The sequence below is a fragment of the Oncorhynchus gorbuscha genome, linkage group LG08 (genome assembly GCF_021184085.1).
Source record: "Oncorhynchus gorbuscha isolate QuinsamMale2020 ecotype Even-year linkage group LG08, OgorEven_v1.0, whole genome shotgun sequence".
NCBI classification, from domain to species: domain Eukaryota; kingdom Metazoa; phylum Chordata; class Actinopteri; order Salmoniformes; family Salmonidae; genus Oncorhynchus; species Oncorhynchus gorbuscha.
This window is the reverse complement of record NC_060180.1, coordinates 37,198,933-37,223,158: the sequence shown is the minus strand read 5'-3', so window position 1 is coordinate 37,223,158 and position 24,226 is coordinate 37,198,933. Positions and strand designations below refer to the sequence as shown.

The 24,226-nt window shown below is 44.5% G+C and overlaps 1 protein-coding gene across 3 annotated transcripts in view; it reads left to right on the top strand.

Moving 5' to 3' along the window:
• Nucleotides 1-24,226, top strand: part of LOC124041583 — an 87,580-nt gene that overhangs the window by 12,689 nt on the left and 50,665 nt on the right. For all 3 annotated transcript variants that reach the window (XM_046359317.1, XM_046359318.1, XM_046359319.1), the window contains exons 2-4: nucleotides 1,097-1,391; nucleotides 2,970-3,089; nucleotides 15,084-15,251. In XM_046359317.1, the coding sequence (XP_046215273.1) occupies nucleotides 1,097-1,391; nucleotides 2,970-3,089; nucleotides 15,084-15,251 (583 nt within the window). The remainder of the gene's footprint in view (nucleotides 1-1,096; nucleotides 1,392-2,969; nucleotides 3,090-15,083; nucleotides 15,252-24,226) is intronic.

Below are 24,226 nucleotides of genomic sequence, written 5' to 3'. Positions count from 1 at the left end.
TGTAGACATTGTAATTTACATAGAATTAATTAGTAATTCCTGGAATAGAGTGGTAATAGTACTAAGAGTGTTACCCTCTGCAGTGAAATCATGTTGTGGAAGGAGGAATGGTCAAATATATGGAAACATAATGCATATAGAATTGTTCAGCTCAACTTTGCAGACAGTGGAAACTTAGAAAAGTTCATATTTGGTTTACAGGCGCAAACAGTCTTGTCAACATCCATGTGAATTGTTTACCTCCTGGGAGGTCATACATCTATACAATTGTTCTCCTTGAAATGGGATTCTGCAAAACCTAATGAATATTTAGAATCAGAGTATCCATTTTCATTTCGTTTAGCAAATGTGCTTAGCTGTTGCCGCGCAACGATGCTTCCAAGCGCTCCCCACTCGCACTTTTCTCACAATGTCACACTTTTTTTGGAGCAGGGGCTAATTTTGCGCTCTTTTATCAGGGTTCCTATTCAGTCCACGTTTGAGCGGTAATGAGAATGAATGCTGATGTGTGGAGTGCATCCCCTGAGCAGGGCCAGGCAAACCGTTGAGGGGGGAGATGGAGGGCCTATTCTGCTATTACCCCGCTCCGCTTGAGAGAGCCCCAGCCACCAACCAGCCAGGGCTGATCCAATAAACCAGCAGCAGTCAGGATCAATACAGCATGTACCCCTGTCACACCTGGTCCTCCTCAATAGTTGGGGAATAATTGATTAGGCCTCAACTTAATATCTACTAAATTCCTACTTTCATTCATTGTTGCAACGGTATAGAACAGTATTTCACAGTTTGATGAGCTTTCAGAGACAACTGTTTGTGAGAATAGCAGGCCTAGCTGAGCTGGTGCATCATTATGGATATTGAGATGATGATTATCCTAGTTCATGGCCATTGCCCCATGGATGGATCGGAATAGATGAGAGGGTGTTTGTTTGGATGTGTTCCAGTGTTCTCGTCCTCAGACAAACTCATGTCCTCAAGCACTGTGTATAATCCCCTTTATTTTTCTTGGATGCGTTCTCCTTTATTTTCTAGCTTGTGTTAACCCCTCTTACTCTCTCTACATCATTCTCTCTCTCCTTCTGCCCCTCTCTCTCAGCTGCACACTGACATGGACCGAGGTGATGGACGCACCAAGTACGTGCTGAGGGGCGAGGGGGCGGGGGCGGTGTTTGTGATTGACGAGAAGACGGGCAACATCCATGTCACCAAGCCCCTGGACCGCGAGGAAAAGGACGAGTACCGCCTCATCGCCACAGCAACCGACCGGCAGACCGACCGGGCCCTGGAGCCCTCGTCCACATTCATCATCAGAGTGCAGGACATCAACGACAACCCACCTCTGTTTGAGGAAGGGCCCTACAGCGCCACGGTGCCTGAGATGGCCAACATAGGTACTGCATGGGGAGCCATTGTCTTTTTGAAAATGTTGATGTGTGCTTGCTTTTCAAAGCTTGGTCCCAGATTGAGTTGTTCAGTCAATCATGGCTTCAATATTTACCCGGGATTCAATATTTACCAAGTTGTTTTTCAAAATGCACGGTGGGTTGTTGCGAGACTAGCACATAGTGGCGCCGTGAGAGTCTTATCAAAGAGCTGTTACATAAAACTGGTAATATCTTCCACCGTCAATGCCACAGTGGTGATGGAATTGGATAATGATAGTAGTCACACTGACACCACGTCAGCCTGCTGAAGAGATTGGTTGAGATATCTTTCATCATCTCCTTTCACTATGAATCGAGATTGAGTTTGCCTCCCCTAATTGCTCCAAACACATTGTGTCATATGAATTTCAGCCCGAAGCCTAGTTTTAAGTGGATTACAAGGAGTTGATTTCTACCACTACTTTAGCATTACAGTATTTCACATGGAAATAATCCACTATGGTATTCACACAGTAGCCGTTCACTGGTAATACATCTCAGTCTGAATGCATCATCGCTCCAAATTGTGACTGTGTTTTAGCAGGCTGCATATCAATAGGTTTCTCTCTCTCATGTGCTTGTTCCGTCAAACCCACCAGTCAAACTTGTTTGATCTGTCTATCTGATCATTCTTGTACTGCCGCGTGCATCAAAACAATCGCTCCTCTCGCCCTTCCTTTCTCTCTCCATCTTCCATTTGCCTTCCCTATGCCTGTTAACTACCTGTGCTAGATCAGTAGTCAGACCCAGTTTCTCCCTCGCCTACCTGTCTCCCTCACCTACCTCCCTCCCTCACTCACCTCCCTTTCTCTCCTTCCCTCACTCACTCACTCTCTCTCTCTCTCTCTCTCTCTCTCTCTCTCTCTCTCTCTCTCTCTCTCTCTCTCTCTCTCTCTCTCTCTCTCTCTCTCTCTCTCTCTCTCCCGGTGACACTGTCAGGGCTTTGATGTCAGAAAACAGCAACAGCTGCTCCCATAAACCCCCTCTACCCTCAGAGCTTGTCAGCCCAGTGTCCCATGGGAAACGTAGTTCTTCTCTCCAAACTGTACATATCTTTTTTTGCTACAATTTAAATTTCTCACATGAAGCTGACGGTCTTTGATTTATTTGGTGGGGGGAAAAGTCCATATCTGTCAGGAAAGGCAGGGATTCAGGACATGAGGGAGTCAGTGGGGAGACAAGAGGGGCAACCGACAGACAGAGAGATTGAGAGAGGGAGCAAAAGGGAATTGGAGACGGAGATGAAGAGAAATGAAGTGAGACAGACATAATCGAGAGAGAAAGAAGGTGAGCAGCAGGGGAGAAAGAAAGTGAATAAAGTATTTGTCACGCTGCTGCCGAAAGAGAGTGAGGGGGGTAAGAGAGAGAGAGAGAGAGAGAGAGAGAGGAGGGAGGGAGATGGAGAAAGAGAGAGGTAGGAGTCAGTCAGTCAGTCAGTGTTTGGCTCTCTGGTTGTTGTGCTGTGCTAATGTACCGCTGTGTCTGGTCAGTGTGTGTGTGTTATGTTGTTTTAACGCTCCTCTGCTTTCTCCCCTCCTCCCTCAGGTACTTCTATAATCCAGGTGACAGCGACAGATGCTGACGACCCAACCTATGGGAACAGTGCCAGACTGGTGTACACACTGGTGCAGGGACAGCAGTTCTTCTCTGTGGACCCACAGACAGGTGACTGCCTCTCGCTCTCCACTTGGTGTGCACGCGCTCCTGCTCCCTCTCTGCTCCCAACCACCTTACTCCCTCTTCAAACCTCTTTGCAGTGTGTATCCCCACAGCGTGTTCTTTCTCTCTTTTCCCAATCCCTTTCTCTCCCTCCTTCGATCCCCCCCTTCTCAGTCCCTCACACTCTCTGCCATGCATACCGATCCCTCTGCATCTACCCCCCCCCCTCGCACCCCCTCCTCTCACTTCCCTCACATTCGCCCTCATCTCTGTTCCCCTATACCGTCTCCCTGTGTGTCGCTCTCCTGCTCCTTCTCAGCTAATCCAGTTCAAGCTGGCAGAAATGTATTCAGACTGCCAGAGTATCTGGGCATCCAGCAAACTGCAGCAACCGCCTTCAATTATACTTTCTGAAGGAGGAAAAACAGAAAGACGTGTATTCAAAGGAGATGTCAGGAAAGGTTTGTGAACTATTGAAGGCGGTGATTAAAAAAGGCTCCGAGGACCTGTCTCCTCACAAAAATCTACTGTGTGTTCTGGGGGGGGGGGGGGGGGGTGCCCTTTGGTGTCAACCCAGGGTCCCTGAAGCAGATGGGAAAGTCTTCTATTGAGTCCTCCGTCACCTCACTACGTGATTGACAGCCTGCAAGCTCGTAAATGCTAAGGGCATTTTCGCGTACGAGATTCGGTACCCTGGTTCGGTTTCCTGGAGCGTTTGTGAGAATTCTACAGAAAGCGTTTTGCTTTCACAGGACTTGAATATAACCGTTTCAAGGGGGCCAAGATCAAGATGCACGCTCTACACGACGTTAGCAAGGTAGCTTGTTTACAATGGGCATAAAAAATGTTCCATGAGACTCAAGCTGCCACATCACAACACCTGGTACTCTGGTCCTGGTCCTTGGACCCACTACTCACACAGGTCCCATATTAGTTTCAGCCAGGGTTCGTATGCCTTTCACCCATGCTTTATAGAACAGATCAGGGTATCAAACGCTCCAGGATTCGGATCGTAAGGGGATATGTGAAAACGGCCAAAGTTTTATACAGTATATATTACTGTATCCTTAAGGTATGAATGTGTCACCTACAGTAGGTATACAGCATCTGCAATGCTGTTATTGAATTCTAATGCATTTTCATTCATTGTGTTGACCGAAGAGGGTGAAGAGGGTTCTGCTGGTGGGTTTTTACATGGTAATTGGTGATATTAGCCTAATTCTGCCCAGTGTGTAAACTACAACTCTCATCCATTAGGGATGGATGGAAATGTACAGAATGTGTGGAGGAAAATGGGGGAGGGTCATGCCTATGGCTGTGGCGGTAATTGGATATCCGTGACATTGGCGGTTATGGATGAAGACCGTCATGGAAATAAAATGGAGCCAAAACTGTTAAAACGTTTTTTATTTAATTAAAAAGTTTTAGCAACATTTAAAAATATATATATACAGTTGAAGTCAGAAGTTTACATACACTTAGGTTGGAGTCATTAAAACTCATTTTTCAACCACTTCACAAATTTCTTGTTAGCAAACTATAGTTTTGGCAAGTCAGTTAGGACATCTACTTCGTGCATGACACAAGTACTTTTTCCAACAATTGTTTACAGACAGATTATTTAACTTATAATTCACTGTATCACAATGTATTGTGTAACATGAAGTCCTATGAGTGTCATCTGATGAAGATCATCAAAGGTTAGTGATTCATTTTATCTCTATTTCTGCTTTTTGTGACTCCTCTCTTTGGCTGGAAAAATGGATGTGTTTTTCTGTGACTAGATGCAGACCTAACATAATCGTTTGGTGTGCTTTCGTTGTAAAGCCTTTTTAAATCGGACACTGTGGTGGGATTAACAACACATTTATCTTTAAAATGGTGTAAAATACTTGTATGTGGGAGGAATTGTCATTATGAGATTTCTGTTGTTTTGAATTTGGCACCCTGCACTTTCAGTGCCGGTTAGCGGGATCTAAGCCATAAGAATTAAGGACAACAAAGTCAAGGTATTGGAGTGGCCATCACAAAGCCCAGACTTCAAACCTATAGAAAAACTGTGAGCAGAACTGAAAAAGCGTGTGCGAGCAAGGAGGCCTACAAACCTGACTCAGTTACACCACCTCTGTCAGGAGGAATAGACCCAAATTCACCCAACTTATTGTGGGAAGCTTGTGGAAGGCCACCTGAAACATTTGACCCAAGTTAAACAATTTAAAGGCAATCCTACCAAATACTATGTAAAGTGTATGTAAACTTCTGACCCACTGGAAATGTGATGAAATAAATAATTGCTGAAATAAATCGTTATCTCTACGATTATTCTGACATTTCACATTCTTAATATCAAGTGGTGATCCTAACTGACCTAAAACAGGGACTTTTTACTAGGATTAAATGTCAGGAATTGTGAAAAAAAGCTTCATGAGGAATGCTTTTCCGACAGTCTTGAAGGAGTTCCCGCATTTTCTGAGCACTTGTTGGCTGCTTTTCCTTCACTCTGCAGTCCAACTCATCCCAAACCATCTCAATTGGGTTGAGGTCGGTTGATTGTGGAGGCCAGGTCATCTGATGCAGCATTCCATCATTCTCCTTCTTGGTCAAATAGCCCTTACACAGCCTGGAGGTGTGTGTTGGGTCATTGTCCTGTTGAAAAACAAATGATAGTCCGACTAAGCGCAAATCAGATATGTATCGCTGCAGAATGCTGTGGTAGCCATGCTGGTTAAGTGTGTCTTGAATTCTAAATAAATCACTGACAGTGTCACCAGCAAAGCACCCCCACACCATCACACCTCCTACTCCATGCTTCACAGTGGGAACCACACATGCGGAGATCATCTGTTCACCTACTCTGCGACTCACAAAGACACGGCGGTTAGAACCAAAAATCTCAAATTTGGACTCCAGATTTCCACTGGTCTTCTTATTATTGGTGTCCTTTAGTAGTGGTTTCTTTGCAGCCGTTTGACCATGAAGTCCTGATTCATGCGGTCTCCACTGAACAGTTGACGTTGAGATGTGTCTGTTACTTGAATTCTTGTGAAGCATTTATTTGGGCTGCAATCTGAAGTAAAGTTAACTCAAGTGAATTTATCCTCTGCAGCAGAGGTAACTCTGGGTCTTCTTTTCCTGTGGCGGTCCTCATGAGAGCCAGTTTCATCATAGCACTTGATGGTTTTTGCGACTGCACTTGAAGAAAATGTCAAAGTTCTTGATATTCACCGGATTGACTGACCTTCATGTCTTAAAGTAATGATGGACTTTCATTTCTCTTTGCTACTTTGGGCTGTTCTTGCCATAATATGGACTTGGTCTTTTACCAAATAGAGCTTTCTTCTGTATACCACCCCTACCTTGTCACAACGCAACTGATTGGCTCAAACGCATTAAGAAGGAAATCAATTCCACAAATTAACTTTTTACAAGGCACACCTATTAATTGAAATGCATTCCAGGTTACTACCACATGAAGCTGGTTGAGAGAATGCCAAGAGTGTGCAAAGCTGTCATCAAGGCAAAGCGTGGCTACTTTGAAGAATCTCAATTTGTTTAACACTTTTTTGGTTACTACATGATTCCATATGTGTTATTGCATAGTTTTGATGTCTTCACTATTATTCTACAATGTAGAAAATAGTAAAAATATAGAAAAACCCCTGAATGAGCAGGTGTGTCCAAACTTTTGAAGGGCACTGTATATACAGTATATGTGATGGGATGTATAGACAATATGGACAGTATATGGATTGAATATTTAGTGTATCTGAAGAATAGTATATGTACAGCAATAGTTAAATAGGATAGGCGTTGACTAGACTACAGTATATACATGTGAAGTGGGTAAAACAGTATGTAAACATTATTTAAAGTGACCAGTGTTCCATGACTATGTACGTAGCCAGCAGCTTCTAATGTGCATGGTAAAGTAACTGATTGGTAGCCGTCTACTGACAGTGACTGAAGTTCATAGCAGGGTATGGGTGTGAGCTGGCTTTTGGTGAGTATTTAACAGTCTGATGGCCTTGAGATAGAAGCTGTTTTTCAGCTTCTTGGTCCGCACCTGTACTGACCTCGCCTTCTGGATGGTAGCGGGGTGAACAGGCCGTGGCTCGGGTAACTGAGGTCCTTGATTATCTTATTGGCCTTCCTGTGACACCCTCTGCTGTAGATGTCCTGGAGGGCAGGCAGTGTGCCCCCGGTGATGTGTCGGGCAGATTGCACCACCCTCTGGAGAGCCCTGAGTTTGCGGACGGTGCAGTTGCTGTACCAGGCGGTGATACAGCCCGACAGGATGCTGTAAATGGTGCGTCTGTAAAAGTTTGGGTTTCATGGACCAAGCCAACTTTCTTTTGCCTCCTGAGGTTGAAGAGGCACAGTTGCGTCTTCTTCACCACACTGTCTGTATAGATGGACCATTTCAGATTGTCAGTGATGTGTATGCCGAGGAACTTGAAGGTTTTCACCTTCTCCACTCTATACCTTCCCATCCACCGTCCATGTGGATGGGGGCGTGCTCCCTCTGCTGTCTCCTGAAGTCCATGATCAGTCCTTTCACAGGTCATGTGCACAAAAACCATAGGCTACCTACTATAAATTCCAGCAGCACAAACGGGACACCGATAAATGGCGAGCACTGATGGACAGTGTAAGTCGTTATTTAGTCAAAGGAATGCTGCGCTTCAGAACGGTGGAGAAACCCGCCTTCAAATAAATGCTCTGTAAATTGAACATACTATACAATTTACCGGGAAGAAAGGATGTCAATGTTTTCGCACTGACCACGGACGTGTTCAAGTGTAAATATGAATCTCTCATGAAAGACTGGACTCTGAAATCCCGCTGTATGGAAACAACCTACTGGCTAGAATTCACACAGCCGACAACCAAGCCCATGCCCAAGCTACGCTATGCTAAGTTATTGCTCATGAGGGCCTCCCGGGTGGCGCAGTGGTTAAGGGCGCTGTACTGCAGCTGTGCCATCAGAGTCCCTGGGTTCGCGCCCAGGCTCTGTCGTAACCGGCCGTGACCGGGAGGTCCGTGTGGTGACGCACAATTGGCCTAGCGTCGTCCGGGTTAGGGAGGTCGGTAGGGGTGTCCTTGTCTCATCGCGCACCAGCGACTCCTGTGGCGGGCCGGGCACAGTGCGCGGTGGCCAGGTGCACGGTGTTTCCTCTGACACATTGGTGTGGCTGGCTTCCGGGTTGGATGCATGCTGTGTTAAGAAGCAGTGCAACTTGGTTGGGTTGTGTATCGGAGGACGCATGACTTTCAACCTTTGTCTCTCCCGAGCCCATACGGGAGTTGTAGCGATGAGACAAGATAGTAGCTACTACAACAATTGGATACCACAAAATTGGGGAGAAAAAGGGGTAAAAATAATAATAATAATTATTGCTCAAAAAAAGGTTATAACAATCAGTCTATTCTTGTTCTGAGAAATGAAGGCTATTCCATGCAAGAAATTGTCAAGAAACTTAAGATCTCGTACAACGCTGTGCACTACTCCCTTCACAGAACAGCACAAATGGGCTCTAACCAGAATAGATAGAGGAGTGGGAGGCCCCGGTGCACAATTGAGCAAGAGGACAAATACATTAGAGTGTCTAGTTTGAGAAACAGACGCCTCCTCAACTGGCAGCTTCATTAAATAGTACCCGCAAAACACTAGTCTAAACGTCAACAGTGAAGAGGCGACTGCGGGATGCTGGTCTTCTAGGCAGAGTTGCAAAGAAAAATACATATCTCAGACTGGCCATTAAAAATAAAATAATTAGATGGGCAAAAGAACACAGACACTGGAAAGAGGAACTCTGCCTAGAGGGCCAGCATCCCGGAGTCGCCTCTTTACTGTTGACGTTGAGACTGGTGTTTTGTGGGTACTATTTAATGAAGCTGCCAGTTGAGTACTTGTGAGGTGTCTTTGCTTTCAAAAACAAGGACTTTTCTAAGTGACTTCAAGCTTTTGAACGGTAGTGTAAGTATGTAGACCCTTTACTCAGTACTTTGTTGAAGCACCTTTGGCAGCGATTACAGCCTTGATTCTTCTTGGGTATGACGCTACAAGCTTGGCACGCTTCTATTTTGGGAGTTTCTCCCATTCATCTCTACAGATCCTCTCAAGCCCTGCCAGGTTGGATGGGGAGTTTCGCTCTACAGTTATTTTCAGGTCTTTCCAGAGATGTTTGATCATGCTCATGTCCGGGCTCAGGCTGGGCCACTCAAGGATATTCAGAGACTTAGGGTCTCTGTCCTGTTGGAAGGTGAACCTTCGCCACAATCTGAGTTCCTGAGCGTTCTGGAGCAGGTTTTCATGAACGATCTCTCTGTACTTTTCTCTATTCATCTTTTCCTCGATCCTGACTAGTCTCCCATCAGACCAGAGAATCGTGTTTTTCATGGTCTGAGAGTCTAGGTGCCTTTTGGCTAAGCCCAAGCGGGCTTTCATGTGCCTTTTACTGAGGATTGGCTTCCATCTGGGAGCTCTACCATAAAGGCCTGATTGGTGGAGTGCTGCAGAGATGATTGTCCTTCTGGAAGGTTCTCCCATCGCCACAGAGGGAGCTCTTTCAGAGTGTTCTATCAGAGTGACCATCGGGTTAATAGTCACCTCCCTGACCAAGGCCCTTCTCCCCTGATTGCTCAGTTTAGCTGGGCGGCCAGCTCTAGGGAGAGTATTGGTGGGTCCAAACCAGGGAGAGTATTGGTGGGTCCAAACCTCTTCCATTTAAGAATTATGGAGGCTACTATATTCCTGGGGACCTTCAATGCTGCAGAATTTTTTTTGGTACCCTTCTCCAGATCTGTGCCTCGACACAATCCTGAATCGGAGCTCTACGGACAATTCCTTCGACTTCATGGCTTGGTTTTTGGTTTGACATTACATTTACATTTACATTTAAGTCATTTAGCAGACGCTCTTATCCAGAGCGACTTACAAATTGGTGCATTCACCTTATGACATCCAGTGGGACAGTCACTTAACAATAGTGCATCTAAAACTTAGGGGGGTGGGGTGAGAGGGATTACTTAACCTATCCTAGGTATTCCTTAAAGAGGTGGGGTTTCAGGTGTCTCCGGAAGGTGGTGATTGACTCCGCTGTCCTGGCGTCGTGAGGGAGTTTGTTCCACCATTGGGGGGCCAGGGCAGCGAACAGTTTTGACTGGGCTGAGCGGGAGCTGTACTTCCTCAGTGGTAGGGAGGCGAGCAGGCCAGAGGTGGATGGACGCAGTGCCCTTGTTTGGGTGTAGGGCCTGATCAGAGCCTGGAGGTACTGAGGTGCCGTTCCCCTCACAGCTCCGTAGGCAAGCACCATGGTCTTGTAGCGGATGCGAGCTTCAACTGGAAGCCAGTGGAGAGAACGGAGGAGCGGGGTGACGTGAGAGAACTTGGGAAGGTTGAACACCAGACGGGCTGCGGCGTTCTGGATGAGTTGAAGGGGTTTAATGGCACAGGCAGGGAGCCCAGCCAACAGCGAGTTGCAGTAATCCAGACGGGAGATGACAAGTGCCTGGATTAGGACCTGCGCCGCTTCCTGTGTGAGGCAGGGTCGTACTCTGCGGATGTTGTAGAGCATGAACCTACAGGAACGGGCCACCGCCTTGATGTTAGTTGAGAACGACAGGGTGTTGTCCAGGATCACGCCAAGGACATGCACTGTCAACTGTGGGACCTTATATAGGTATCCTTCCTAACTCAGTTGCTGGAGAGGAAGGAAACTGCTCAGGGATTTCACCACAAGGCCTTTTTAAATCATGCCCAATCAATTGAATTTCCCATAGGTGGACTCCAAGTTGTAGAAACATCTCAAGGATGATAAATTGTACATAAACAGGATGCACCTGAGCTCAATTTAAAGTTTCATACAAAGGGTCTGAATACTTATGTCAATAAGTTATTTCTGTTCTTTGTTTTTTTAAACATTTGCAAACATTTCTAAAAACCTGTTTTCATTTTGTCTTTATGGGGTATTGTGTGTAGATTGATGAGTAAACTGTTTTATTTAATCCATTATAGAATAAGGCTGTAACGTAACAAAATGTGGAAAAGGGAAGGGGTCTGAATACTTTCCAAGGGGTCTGAATACCCCCCCCACCCCAATATTTCTGCTGGGATGGTGTAAATAAAACTGCCACCCCAATTCTGCCACCCCAATATAGCTGCTGGGATGGTGTAAATAAAACTAGTCTGCATTACACAATGGAACCCCGAGCACCAGCCTGCTCTTGCTGATCAAAACGGGTATACTGCCTAACTAATGGCTGTGATGTGTAGGCCTGTGGTGGCAGTTCAGGAGGAGAGTCAAAGGCTTCTTCCGGAAATTATTTTTGATTAGGCCCATTCTCGCGCGCGGACAAGTCTATAGGCTGCGTTTTAGAAGGAGAGCAGGAAGATGAGGAGGACCGGAGGTCAACTTTGATAACATGTTACTGTAATTGGTTTTTATTGAAAACAACATGTTTCTTGCCCGTGATGTATTTATCAGAGTTATTGACCTCACAATAAGTCAGATTTGAGTAACTTACATTGTGGTGCTGAAACTTGAAGCAGCGGCCACGGCACAATCAATTGAAAATGAACGTCTCATGGTGCTAAAGGTAAGCAAATTCGAGCATAATTCATTTCTACAGTCTTAATTGTAGTTAGACTTTATTAACAACAAGATAACTTTGCGTTGGAGCCTATTTCTTCCTTTTAAAAAAACAATAGGTAGGCCTACCTGTTTGACAGACAAAATGAGGCTTTAGGCTGCTATATCCATAGATTTGTCGGTCAATTCCTCCACCATGCACTCTATAAATAGCCTACCTATGTGTCAGTGAAGGGTTTTTAAGTTAAAAACAAAACTCGAATTGAGAGGGTATGCCATAGGCCAGGGTTCCCCAACTAGAGGCCAGGGTTCCCCAACTAGCGGCCAGGGTTCCCCAACTAGAGGCCAGGGTTCCCCAACTAGAGGCCAGGGTTCCCCAACTAGTGGCCAGGGTTCCCCAACTAGTGGCCAGGGTTCCCCAACTAGTGGCCAGGGTTCCCCAACTAGTGGCCAGGGTTCCCAACCAGGGTTCCCCAACTAGCCAGGGTTCCCCAACTAGCGGCCAGGGTTCCCCAACTAGCGGCCAGGGTTCCCCAACTAGCGGCCAGGGTTCCGCAACTAGCGGCCAGGGTTCCCCAACTAGTGGCCAGGGTTCCCCAACTAGTGGCCAGGGTTCCCCAACTAGTGGCCAGGGTTCCCCAACTAGCGGCCAGGGTTCCCCAACTAGTGGCCAGGGTTCCCCAACTAGCGGCCAGGGTTCCCCAACTAGCGGCCAGGGTTCCCCAACTAGCGGCCAGGGTTCCCCAACTAGTGGCCAGGGTTCCCCAACTAGCGGCCAGGGTTCCCCAACTAGCGGGCCTGCACATAAAATAAAAAAATGAGCATACATATTATTATTCTTTATTGAACACAAAATACTGTAAAAACACCAGCAAATCAGCTCCGCGTTATTTTAATTTAGGAAATCTCTTCCAAAGTATTCCCACGGATAATAGAGAGATACTGTGCCTTCAGAAAGTATTCACATCCCTTGACTTGTCACTGGCCTACCCCATAAATGTCAAATTGGAATGAGGTTTTTCAAAAAAATTTTTTTTTACAAATGAATTATAAATGAAAATTTGAAATGTCTTGAGTCAGTAAGTATTAAATCCTTTTGTTATGGCAAGCTTAAATAAGTTCAAGAGTAAAAATTAGCACGGACTCACTCTGTGTGCAATAATAGTGTTAAACATGATTTTTGAATGACTACATCATCTCTGTACCCCCCCCCCCCCAAACACATACAATTATATGTAAGGTCCCTCAGTCAAGTAGTGAATTTCAAACACAGATTCCATAAAGACCAGGAAGGTTTTCCAATGCCTCACCAAGAAGGACACCTATTGATAGATAAATATAAACAAAACAGACATTGGATATCCCTTTGAGGATGATGAAGTTATTAATTACACTTTGGTTGGTGTATCAACACACCCAGTCACTGCAAAGATATAGGTATCCTTCCTAACTCAGTTGCCTGAGAGGAAGGAAACTGCTCAGGGATTTCACCATAAGGCCAATGGTGACTTTAAAACAGTTAGTTTATGATAGGAGAAAACTGAGGATGGATAAACAACATTGTAGGTACTTCACAATACTATTGACAGAGTGAAAAGAAGGACGCCTGTACAGAATAGAAATATTCCAAAACATGCATCCTGTTTGCAAAAAGGCACTAAAATAATACTGAAAAAAATGTGGCAAAGCAAATGTACTTTTTGTCCTGAATGCAAAGTGTTATGTTTGGGCCAAATCTAAAACAACACATTACTGAGTACCACACTCAATATTTTCAAGCAAAGGGGTGGCTGCATCATGTTATGGGTATGCTTGTAAAAAAAAAAAAAAAAAAATGGGTATGCTTGTCACCGTGAAGGACTTTTCATGATACAAAATAAACAGATGGGAGCTAAGCAAAGGCCAAACCCTAGAGGAAAACCTGGTTCAGTCTGCTTTCCACCAGACACTGGGAGATGAATTCACATTTTAGCAGGATAATAACCTAAAACACAAGGCCAAATCTACACTGGAGCTGCTTCCCAAGAAGACAGTGAATGTTCCTAAGCTTGAAGAATTTTGAAAATAATAAATATTGCATAATCCAGGTGTGGAAATCTCTTATATATTTACCCAGAAAGACTCATAGCTATAATCGCTGCCAAAGGTGCTTCTACATTCTATTGACTCAGTGGTGTGACTACTTATGTAAATTAGATTTCTGTATTTCATTTTTATTAAATATGCTAAAATGTCTAAAAGATTGTTTTCACTTTGTCATTATGGGGTATTCTGTGTCGATGGGTGAGACATATTTTTTTTAAACTATTTTGAATTAAGGCTGTAACAAAATGTGGAAGAAGTCAAGGGGTACAAAGCATTCCTGAAAGCACTGTATATGTGATTGTGTACAAATGTAAGCAAGGTTTGAAATGATTATTATTTTTTCAAATATTATATATGTTTGGGCTTCTTGTGATCAATTTCCAGTCTACAAATGATTTGTAATTATGTTTTCGGCCCCCTGACTATCCACTCAATTATTTTTTTTTGGGGGGGGGGTTGATCCCTGCCATAGGCCTGCCCCCCTTTTTATTAAATAAAATGGCAAAAACCCTACCCCATTGTCAGCTTAAGATTTTGAAGAAAACGTTTATAAATGGTCTGCTGTAAAATACCCGGGACAGACGTGACGTTGATGCATACTATACGGGAGGTATCATTGTTTCGTTTATTTGACATTAGTTACATCCTCTATAACCAAAGAGAAAAAAATGAAAGACTTTGCTTGGGAAGTAGTCTAATTCTGTCGCTCTGATTTGATTAAGCTATTCAATTTCTGTACAATAGAAGATGTTTAAACCCAGACAGCTTTTAGGGAACACTTGTGACCTTCCCTCGTTGGGTTAAGCCACTTAAGAAGAGTAGCCAGCAGTTAAAGCTTACATCTGTCTGCGTCGGTAGGCCTACTCACAATGTATCATGCTCAGATTCCTAATAACGTCTCAGATTTTATTATTTGCAAACAGGAACGGTTTCGTTGCAAACAAGACACACTGATTTGGCGTTGGAGATAAATTATAAGATGGAAATATAGGCCTATCTCTCTGTCCGTTCATAGCCTGTAATTTCGGTAACTCACACACCCCAGAGCCACATCACATTTGCTCAGATGGTGTCTTGTTAATTCCCTACATACTGCATACAGTACCTCAGCAAAGGCTCATATTTGTCACTAGCTTTAGAAGAGTATCCATATTTCAAGGTGATTTAGCTACCTTGGCTCCTGGTTCGGCTGCGTTGGTGAGCGGTGCACAGCTAGAGGCAGCCGCTGTTCAACCAATCGTGTGAAGCAGAATCAGGTCATTCTGCATAGTGGAAATGATTGATCTTGAACTCTTTTTGTCTTTGGCGTGTGTGTTTTTACCAGGTATACTGCGCACAGCGGTGCCTGATATGGACAGGGAAACCCAGGACCGGTACCTGGTTGTTCTGCAGGCCAAGGACATGGGGGGCCATCTGGGAGGTCTCTCAGGGACCACCACTGTCACCGTGAGGCTGAGTGACGTCAACGACAACCCCCCTCGCTTCACACAGAGTAAGTGGCACACACACATATCACATGCACAAATACACACACGCGCACGCGGCGCACACATGCACACAAAAACACACACACCTGTCCCTCCCACACACACTTTAACAGGTATACTTCACGCATCGATCGCTCTGAGCTGGAAAGACAATTTTTCCAACCTGGGGGCAGTTCTGGTGACCCCAGTAAGATTGTGGCTGTGGGCAGGGTTCTGGGAGGGGGAGAAAAGGGGAACCCAGGGAGAAATGCTGCCTTTTAACCAGCCTTATTCCTCAAGCCTGTCCAGTGCTTTTAGTGCCCCTGTTGCTGCAGTGTGTGACAGGAGAGGGTTAGAACGCCATCAAAGCCTCCCAGCCGCTCTGCTCAATTACATGCCAGGAATTAAAAGACACCCGCAATCCAGGTCCTTTCTCCCAAATTCAGTGCTGCTTACTGAATTTCACATGGCGTTTACTAGCGCCGGAGGGTTAAATTAGAGGGATTGAACCAGGTGTTTGTGAATATTATTATATTCCCTAACAAGTTGTAAAGGGATGGTTTGCGGGTCGCAACACTAAATGCTTCTTTAACGTCACAAGACTTTTGAGAGCATCCTGGGTTTTGCCTCCGATCCCACCATTCATGACTTTCTTCAGCACTGTACCGTATGACAGCTTTGAAAGCTGTCAGGGTATGTCTTTAACGCAGGAACCTGACCCTCCTGTAGAGCTTGTGAGCCCGGCAACATGTGGGAATCCACCTTGTGACGCACACCTCTACAATGTTCTAGGAACCAATACGCGGGTTTCTTCTTAGCCAGGGTGGAACATTGATTCATAGCTCAGTGGCCGTTGGCTATTAGGGTGTTACACACGCGGACTCAGGTGCTCCGCGTCCACTCTGTAGTTTTATTCACGTTTAAAAGCCTTGGCTGCCAATGGGGAGTGGAGACACAGCCTGTGCCAAGGTGATGGATGGACAGGTAGATTGTCTGACGGATGACTACATAGGTAGTAGGCCTGATAAGATCAGTGTCTTTTTTTATGTGACCATGAGATTAGAGACAGCGAAACAGAGAGTGATTTTTCATCCTAAATATTGCTATATTTATTTCTCCTAAAGGGCTGCCAGTTACTGAGAAAATGAGACTGGGGAAAGAGTTAGAGAGATGGTGGGATGGGGAAAGAGAGAGAAATTAGAGACAGAGGGAGAGAGAGAGAGAAAGAGAGAAAGGGAGAAATGGAGAATGTGAAAGGAAGAAGGAGAGAGAAGAAAGAGGGGGGAACAGAAAGACAAATAAATAGAGAATATTGTCATTGACAAACACCATTTTTCTACTTCATATTCATAATTTCCAGCACCATCCCAACATCAGTATATGTGAAAATGGGGGGAATGTTGTTGACCTTTCCTTTCTTCAAACTACTGTGATAATTTCAGAATGTAAAAGCTGTAAACTCAATAAACACAAGTTTCAAATATCATGAAAATGTCCAGCTGTCCAGCTGTTTAAAAATATTGCTCTGCTATTAGTATTTTTACTGTATGACTTTTGGGCTCAAGGAAACAATTCTGTTTACGTTGCCCTGCTTACTTCCGGGCAACTATCGGGCAAGAGTCGTGCGTGACCTCCGGAGGTAGCATTCCAGACTTGAGAAATAGGCAAGTTTACATTGTAATGTCTCTCGAGAATCGATACCGCTCGAGAATCTTGAAATTCTCCTTAATTCTCGATACAGAGGGGAGAAAGAGGGGGAGAAAGAGAAAAAGAGAGGCCTCCCAAGGGAAAGAAAGAGATAAAGACCAGCGTGTGGGACTGGATTATTAAAAGGAATGAGGGAACAGGCAGAACAGAAAGAGGGAGGAGGTGAAAGAAAGATTGGAACAGGACACACAAAGACTGCCAGAAGGAGAGAAATACCCACAGTGTGAAATCTATGAAAAAGGGAGTGAAAGAATGGAGCGGAGGGAGGTGGGATGGTAATCATGGTAGTTGTCCTCTGAAGAAATGAGTGAGAGAAAAAGAAGAGGAGAAATAACAAAGAAGCATGAGTGGGTGATGTGATGAAGTCGCAGGGGAGTGAGACTGGCAATGCATGACAGCTTAACCCTGTGTGTGTGTGTGTGTGTGTGTGTGTGTGTGTGTGTGTGTGTGTGTGTGTGTGTGTGTGTGTGTGTGTGTGTGTGTGTGTGTGTGTGTGTGTGTGTGTGTGTGTGTGTGTGTGTGTGTGTGTGTGTGTGTGTGTGTGTGTGTGTGTTAACCTTTATTTAAAGCAGGGAGTCTGAAAATCATTCTGTATCTAGTGTGACCACCATTTGCCTCATGCAGCGCGACACATCTCCTTTGCATAGCGTTGATCAGGCTGTTGATTGTGACCTGTGGAATGTTGTCCCACTCCTCTTCAATGGCTTTGCGAAGTCGCTGGATTTTGGCCGGAACTTGAACACGCTGTTGTACACGTCGATCCAGAGCATCCCAAACATGCTCAGTGGATGACATGTCTGCTGAGTATGAAGGGAAGAACTGGGACATTTTCAGCTTCCAGGAATTGTGTACAGGTCCTTGCGACCTGTGGCCGTGCATTATCATGTTGAAACATGAGGTAAAGGGGGCAGATGAATGGCACGACAATGGACCTCAGGATCTCGTCACGGTATCTCTGTGCATTCAAAATGACATCGATAAAATGCAATTGTGTTCGTTGTCCGTAGTTTATGCCTGCCCATACCATATCCCCACCGCCACCTTGGGGCACTCTGTTCCCAACGTTGACATCATCAAACTGCTCGCCCACATGACGCTATACACGTGGTCTTCGGTTGTGAGGCCAGTTGGACGTAGTGCCATATTCTCTAAAATGATGTTGGAGGTGTCTTATGGTAGAGAAATTAGCATTAAATTATCTGGTAACAGCTCTGGTGGACATTCCTGCAGTCAGCAATGCAATTGCACGCTCCCTCAAAACATGAGACATCTGTGGCATTGTGTTGTGGTGACAAAACTGCACATTTTACAGTGGCCTTTTATTGTTCCCAGCACAAGGTGCACCTGTGTAATGATCATTCTGTTTAATCAGCTTCCTGATATGCCACACCTGTCAGGTTGATGGATTATGCCTACTAACAGAGATGTAAACACATTTGTGTGTAAAAGTTGAGAGAAATAAGGTTTTTGTGCATATGGAAAATTACTGGGATATTTATTTCAAATCATGAAACATGGAACCAACATTTTACATGTGGCGTTTATACATTCGGAAAGAATTCAGACCCCTTGACTTTTTCTACATTTTGTTACATAACAGCCTTAATCTAACATTTATTCAATTGTTTTCCCCTCATCATTCTATACACAGTATCCCATAAAAAAAATAATAATAAAGAACTGAAATATCATGTTTAATAAGTATTCAGACCCTTTACTCAGTACTTTGTTAAAGAATATTTGGCACCGATTACAGCCTCAAGTCATCTTGGGTATGGCGCTACAAGCTTGGCCTGTATTTGGGGAGTTTCTCCCATTGTTCTCTGCAGAGCCTCTCAAGCTCTGTCAGGTTGGATGGGAAGCTTTGCTGCACAGCTATTTTCAGGTCTCTCAAGAGACGTTCACATTTTTTATAATGTTTTTTAATTTCACCTTTATTTCACGATGTAGGCCAGTTGAGAACAAGTTCTCATTTCCAACTGCGACCTGGCCAAGATCAAGCAAAGCAGTACGGCAAAACCAAAACACAGAGTAACACATGGGATAAACAAATGTACAGTCAATAACACAATAGAAAATCTGTATACAGTGTGTGAAAATGAAGTAAGGAAGTAAGGCAATAAATAGTCCATAGTGGCAGAGTAATTACAATTCAGCAATTAACACTGGAGTGATATATGTGCAGATGAGGATGTTCAAGTAGAAATACTGGTGTGCAAAACAGCAGAAAAACAAAAACAAATATGGGGATGAGGTAGGTAGTTGGTTGGATGGACTATTTACAGATGGGCTCTGTACAGCTGCAGTGATTGGTACACTGCTCTGACAGCTGATGCTTAAAGTTAGTGAGGAAGATATAAGTATCCAACTTCAGTGATTTTTGCAATTTGTTCCAGTCATTGGCAGCAAAGAACTGTAAGGAAAGGCTGCCAAAAGAGGTGTTGGCTTTGGGGATGACCAGTGAAATATACCTGCTGGAGCGCGTGCTACGGGTGAGTGTTGCTATGGTGACCAGTGAGCTGAGATAAGGTGGAGCTTTACCTAGCAAGGACTTATAGATGACCTGGAGCCAGTGGGTTTGATGACAAATATGTAGCGAGGACCAGCCAAAGAGAGCATACAAGTCGCAATGGTGGGTAGTATATGGGGCTTTGGTGACAAAACAAAACGGATGGCACTGTGATAGACTGCATCCAATTTACTGAGTAGTGTTGGAGGCTATTTTGTAAATGACATCGCCAAAATCTAAGATCGTCAGGAAAGTCAGTTTTACGAGTGTATGTTTGGCAGCATGAGTGAAGGAGGCTTTGTTGCCAAATAGGAAGCCAATTCTAGATTTAATTTTGGATTGGAGATGCTTAATATGAGTCTGGAAGGAGAGTTTACATTCTAGCCAGACACCTAGGTATTTATAGTTGTCCACATATTCTAAGTCAGAACCGTCCAGAGTAGTGATGCTAGGCAGGCGGGTGGGTGCGGGCAGCGATCGGTTGAATAGCATGCATTTAGTTTTACTAGCGTTTAAGAGCAGTTGGAGGCCACAGAAGGAGTGTTGTATGGCATTGAAGCTCGTTTGGAGGTGTGTTAACACAGTGTCAGATGTATACAGAAAGGTGTCGTCTGCGTAGAGGTGGATCAAAGAATCACCCGCAGCAAGAGCGACATCATTGATATATACAGAGAAAAGAATCGGCACGAGAATTGAACCCTGTGGCACCCCCATAGAGACTGCCAGAGGTCCGGACAACAGGCCCTCCTATTTGACACACTGAACTCTATCTGAAAAGTAGTTAGTGAGCCAGTCGAGGCAATCATTAGAGAAACCAAGGCTGCCGACAAGAATACGGTGATTGACAGAGTCAAAAGCCTTGGCCAGGTCGATGAAGACAGCTGCCCAGTTTTTTCGATGGTGGTTATGATATCATTTAGGACCTTGAGCATGGCTGAGGTGCACGTGTGACCAGCTCTGAAACCGGATCTCATAGAGGAGAAGGTGCGGTAGGATTCGATATGGTTGGTGATCTGTTTGTTCACTTGGCTTTCAAAGACTTTAGAATGGCAAGGCAGGATGGATATAGGTCTGTAACAGTTTGGGTTTAGAGTGTCTCCCCCTTTGAAGAGGGGGATGGCCGCGGCCGCTTTCCAATCTTTAGGAATCTCAGACGATACGAAAGAGAGGTTGAACAGACTAGTAATAGGGGTTGCAACAATGGCGGCGGATAATTTTAGGAAGAGAGGGTCCAGATTGTCTAGGTCAGCTGATTTGTAGGGATCTAGATTCTGCAGCTCTTTCAGGACATCAGCTGTCTAGATTTGGGTGAAGGAGAAGGGGGGGGCTTGGGCCAGTTGCTGCTGGGTTGCAGAGCTGTTGGCCGGGGTTGGAGTAGCCAGGTGGAAAGTGTGGCCAGCCGTAGAGAAATGTTTATTGAAATGATCGATTATCGTGGATTTATCGGTGGTGACAGTGTTTCCCAGCAGTGGGCAGCTGAGAGGAGCTGCTCTTATTCTCGATGGACTTTACAGTGTCCCAAAACTTTTTGGAATTAGTGCTGCAGGATGCACATTTCTGTTTGAAAAAGCTAGCCTTTGCAATTGGGTTCAAGTCCGAGTTCTGTCCTGAAGCCACTCCTGCATTATCCTGGTTGTGTGCTTAGGGTCGTTGTCCTGTTGGAAGGTGAACGTTCACCCCAGTCTGAGGTCCTGGGGCAGGTTTTCATTGAGGATCTCGCTGTACTTTGTTCTGTTCATCTTTCCCTCGATCTTGATTAGTCTCCCAGTCTCCCGCTTAAAAAAAACATACCCACAGAAATGATGCTGCCACCACCATGCTTCACTGTGCCGTGTCTTTGGCTATGCCGGATTAAGTGATATGACATGCTATTCTATAATCATGTAATCATGTAAATGTAATTAACTAGAGAGTCGGGCACCACAAAATAATATTTGTAGAGCTGTTATCTTCCGAATAAACTCTTAAAGACCTAGTAATATTTTACATCAATAGCAGTCAATATTAATTGTCATCTTAATTCAGTCTCATCTGAAAGTTATAAATTCTTAGTTATCTGCACAAACCCTGGCTAACAAGTTGAATCAGCAATACAAAATTGGGTTTAATTATTTATTTACTAAATACCTAACTAATCACTCAGAATTATACATACGCATATTTAAATCATAACTTGATTACACATTACGTCATACAGGAAAACGTCCCTAGCGGGCGGAACAGATATGACAGCTTGTTACACAAAAGAAAATGGGCTGAGTTTGAGTGAAAGAGCGGGAAGACTGAGGAACAAAGGGAGAAGCTATGCTATCGTAAGTACAGTATCTTATGCATTCTAAATTACCGCCCATTTGGAAAAGGAAAATGCAATAAATATTTACTCTGAGCTGCGCTTTGTAGTAACGTCGTTGTGTGATAGACGGGATACTCTGTCTATTCCTTCCTAACCCTCGTTTGCATCTGCTGTTGCTAACTCAACGGCTAGGAGGCATCACTTCTGTAGTTCATACCATTCGCAACCAAAGCTTACGCTGATGTTGGCTTTGTTCTGTAGTTATTATCTGAACCATTCTGACATAGGACCGTCGTCCTACATCCCCGGAACAGGTTATATTGTCTTCAAGGCTTTATATAGGAAGGGAGAGGGCCACTGAGTGAGCAGCCTTATCTTATGAAAACCCAAATCTCTCATTTTACAGGCTAAAATCACATTTCATCCCATCACAAATAATTTCATATTCAAACAACAATTCCAAGTGAATCTGATAACTCTGATGTGTAGACTTTCCTGTGTAGAGTTTGTCATTTTATCATTGATGAGAATGTCTAAGATGACAACCGAACTGACATCATATTCATTAAGTACCACCGCATATGTTCCGTTGATCGGATTACCAGAATATAGTTCATTTCCCCCCACCTTCTGACATTCCCAGAATCTCTATGTTAACCAAGGGGTTTTGCAATTGTAACCTCAGTAGGGTAGAGAGAGGAAAAGGGGGAGAGGTATTTATGACTGTCATAAACCTACCCCCAGGCCAACGTCATGACAACTGTAAGGATGGTGCCAGGTTTCCTCCAGACGTGACGCTTGGCATTCAAGCCGAAGAGTTCAATATTGGTTTCATCAGACCAGACAATCTTGTTTCTCATGGTCTGAGTCTTTTAGGTGCCTTTTGGCAAACTCCAAGCAGGCTATCATATGCCTTTTACTGAGGAGTGGCTTCCGTCTGGACACTCTACCATAAAGGCCTGATTGTTGGAGTGCTGCAGAGATGGTTGTCCTTCTGTAAGGCTCTCCCATCTCCACAGAGAAACTCTGGAGCTCTGTCATTGTGACCATCTATTTTTTGGTCACCTCCCTGACCAAGGCCCTTCTCCCCCGGTTGCTCAGTTTGGCCAGGTAGCCAGCTCTAGAAAGAGCCACTGTGTTCTTGGGGACATTCAATGCTGCATACATTTTTAACGTACCCTTCCCCAGATCTGTGTCTTGACAGAATCCTGTCTCGGAGCGCTACAGACATTTCCTTCGACCTCGTGGCTTGGTTTTTGCTCTGACATGCACTGTCAACTGTGGGACCTTATATAGACAGGTGTGTGCCTTTCCAAATCATGTCCAATCAATATAATTTCTCACAGGTGGACTCCAATCAAGTTGTAGATACATCTCAAAGATGACCAATGGAAACAGGATGCACCTGAGCAAAATTTAGAGTCAAAGGGTATGAATACTTATGTCAATTAGGTATTTAAGTTTTTGTTATTCCAATAGATTTTAAAAAATGTCTAAAATCTGTTTTTGCTTTGTCACTATGGGGTTTTGTGTGTAGATTGATGCACTGTATATACACATCAATTACAAAGTACATGAAAAGAAAACACAAATCACATCGTTCAGTAAAAAAGGCCCTATAACATTAAGTTAAGTATAACATCTGTCTCGCTCAGTCTTGATCTCCCCTCTTTCTCCTCTTGACACACAGCCACATGCATGTGCACACACCCTTTATCTAAAAATATGATTCACTGGCTAGAATATTTTTTATTGTGTCAATCATTAAAGAAGAATATCTACATGTATTGAATCTGCAGTTTCCTTTAGCACGGTGCATCACATGGATGCTTGGCAGTTTGTCAAGCCGAGAGGAGACAGGGAAGCGAAAGGTGACAAGCTTTGTCATCTCACTTCAGGGCCAACCCCACCTCCTGCTTTCTGTCTCTCTCTTTTCTTCTCTCTCTCCTTTTCACTGCCTCTACCGCTTTCTGCATCTCTCTCTCTCTCTCTCTCTCTCTCTCTCTCTCTCTCTCTCTCTCTCTCTCTCTCTCTCTCTCTCTCTCTCTCTCTCTCTCTCTCTCTCTCTCTCTCTCTCTCTCTCTCTCTCTCCATTAATCCCCCCACTATCTCTCCCTTCGTCGCTCTCCCACACACTCCCACTGTCCCCTGTCACCCCCTTCACACTGTCCTTTCACACTCCCCATCTGTGCCTGTTTCAGAGCACCACAGAGAGCCAATCACTCTCTCTGATTGTTAAACAGAAGTGTCCATGCGGGATGTCTCCCCTCTGTCCTTAAAATCCTTCACAGTACACTCCAGTCACCATAAAACTGCATTTATTAACCAACAGTTATTCTCCTATCACGCCGTAAATTAAATGGCGTACCCAAGCTTGATGAGGGCCACAGAATGCTCCAGAATGTTTCCAGTAACGCTTGTGGCTTGTTCGTACAGTCCTGTAAAATGTCTGACCACAGGGATCATGTGTATAACACGAGTACTGCATTGGG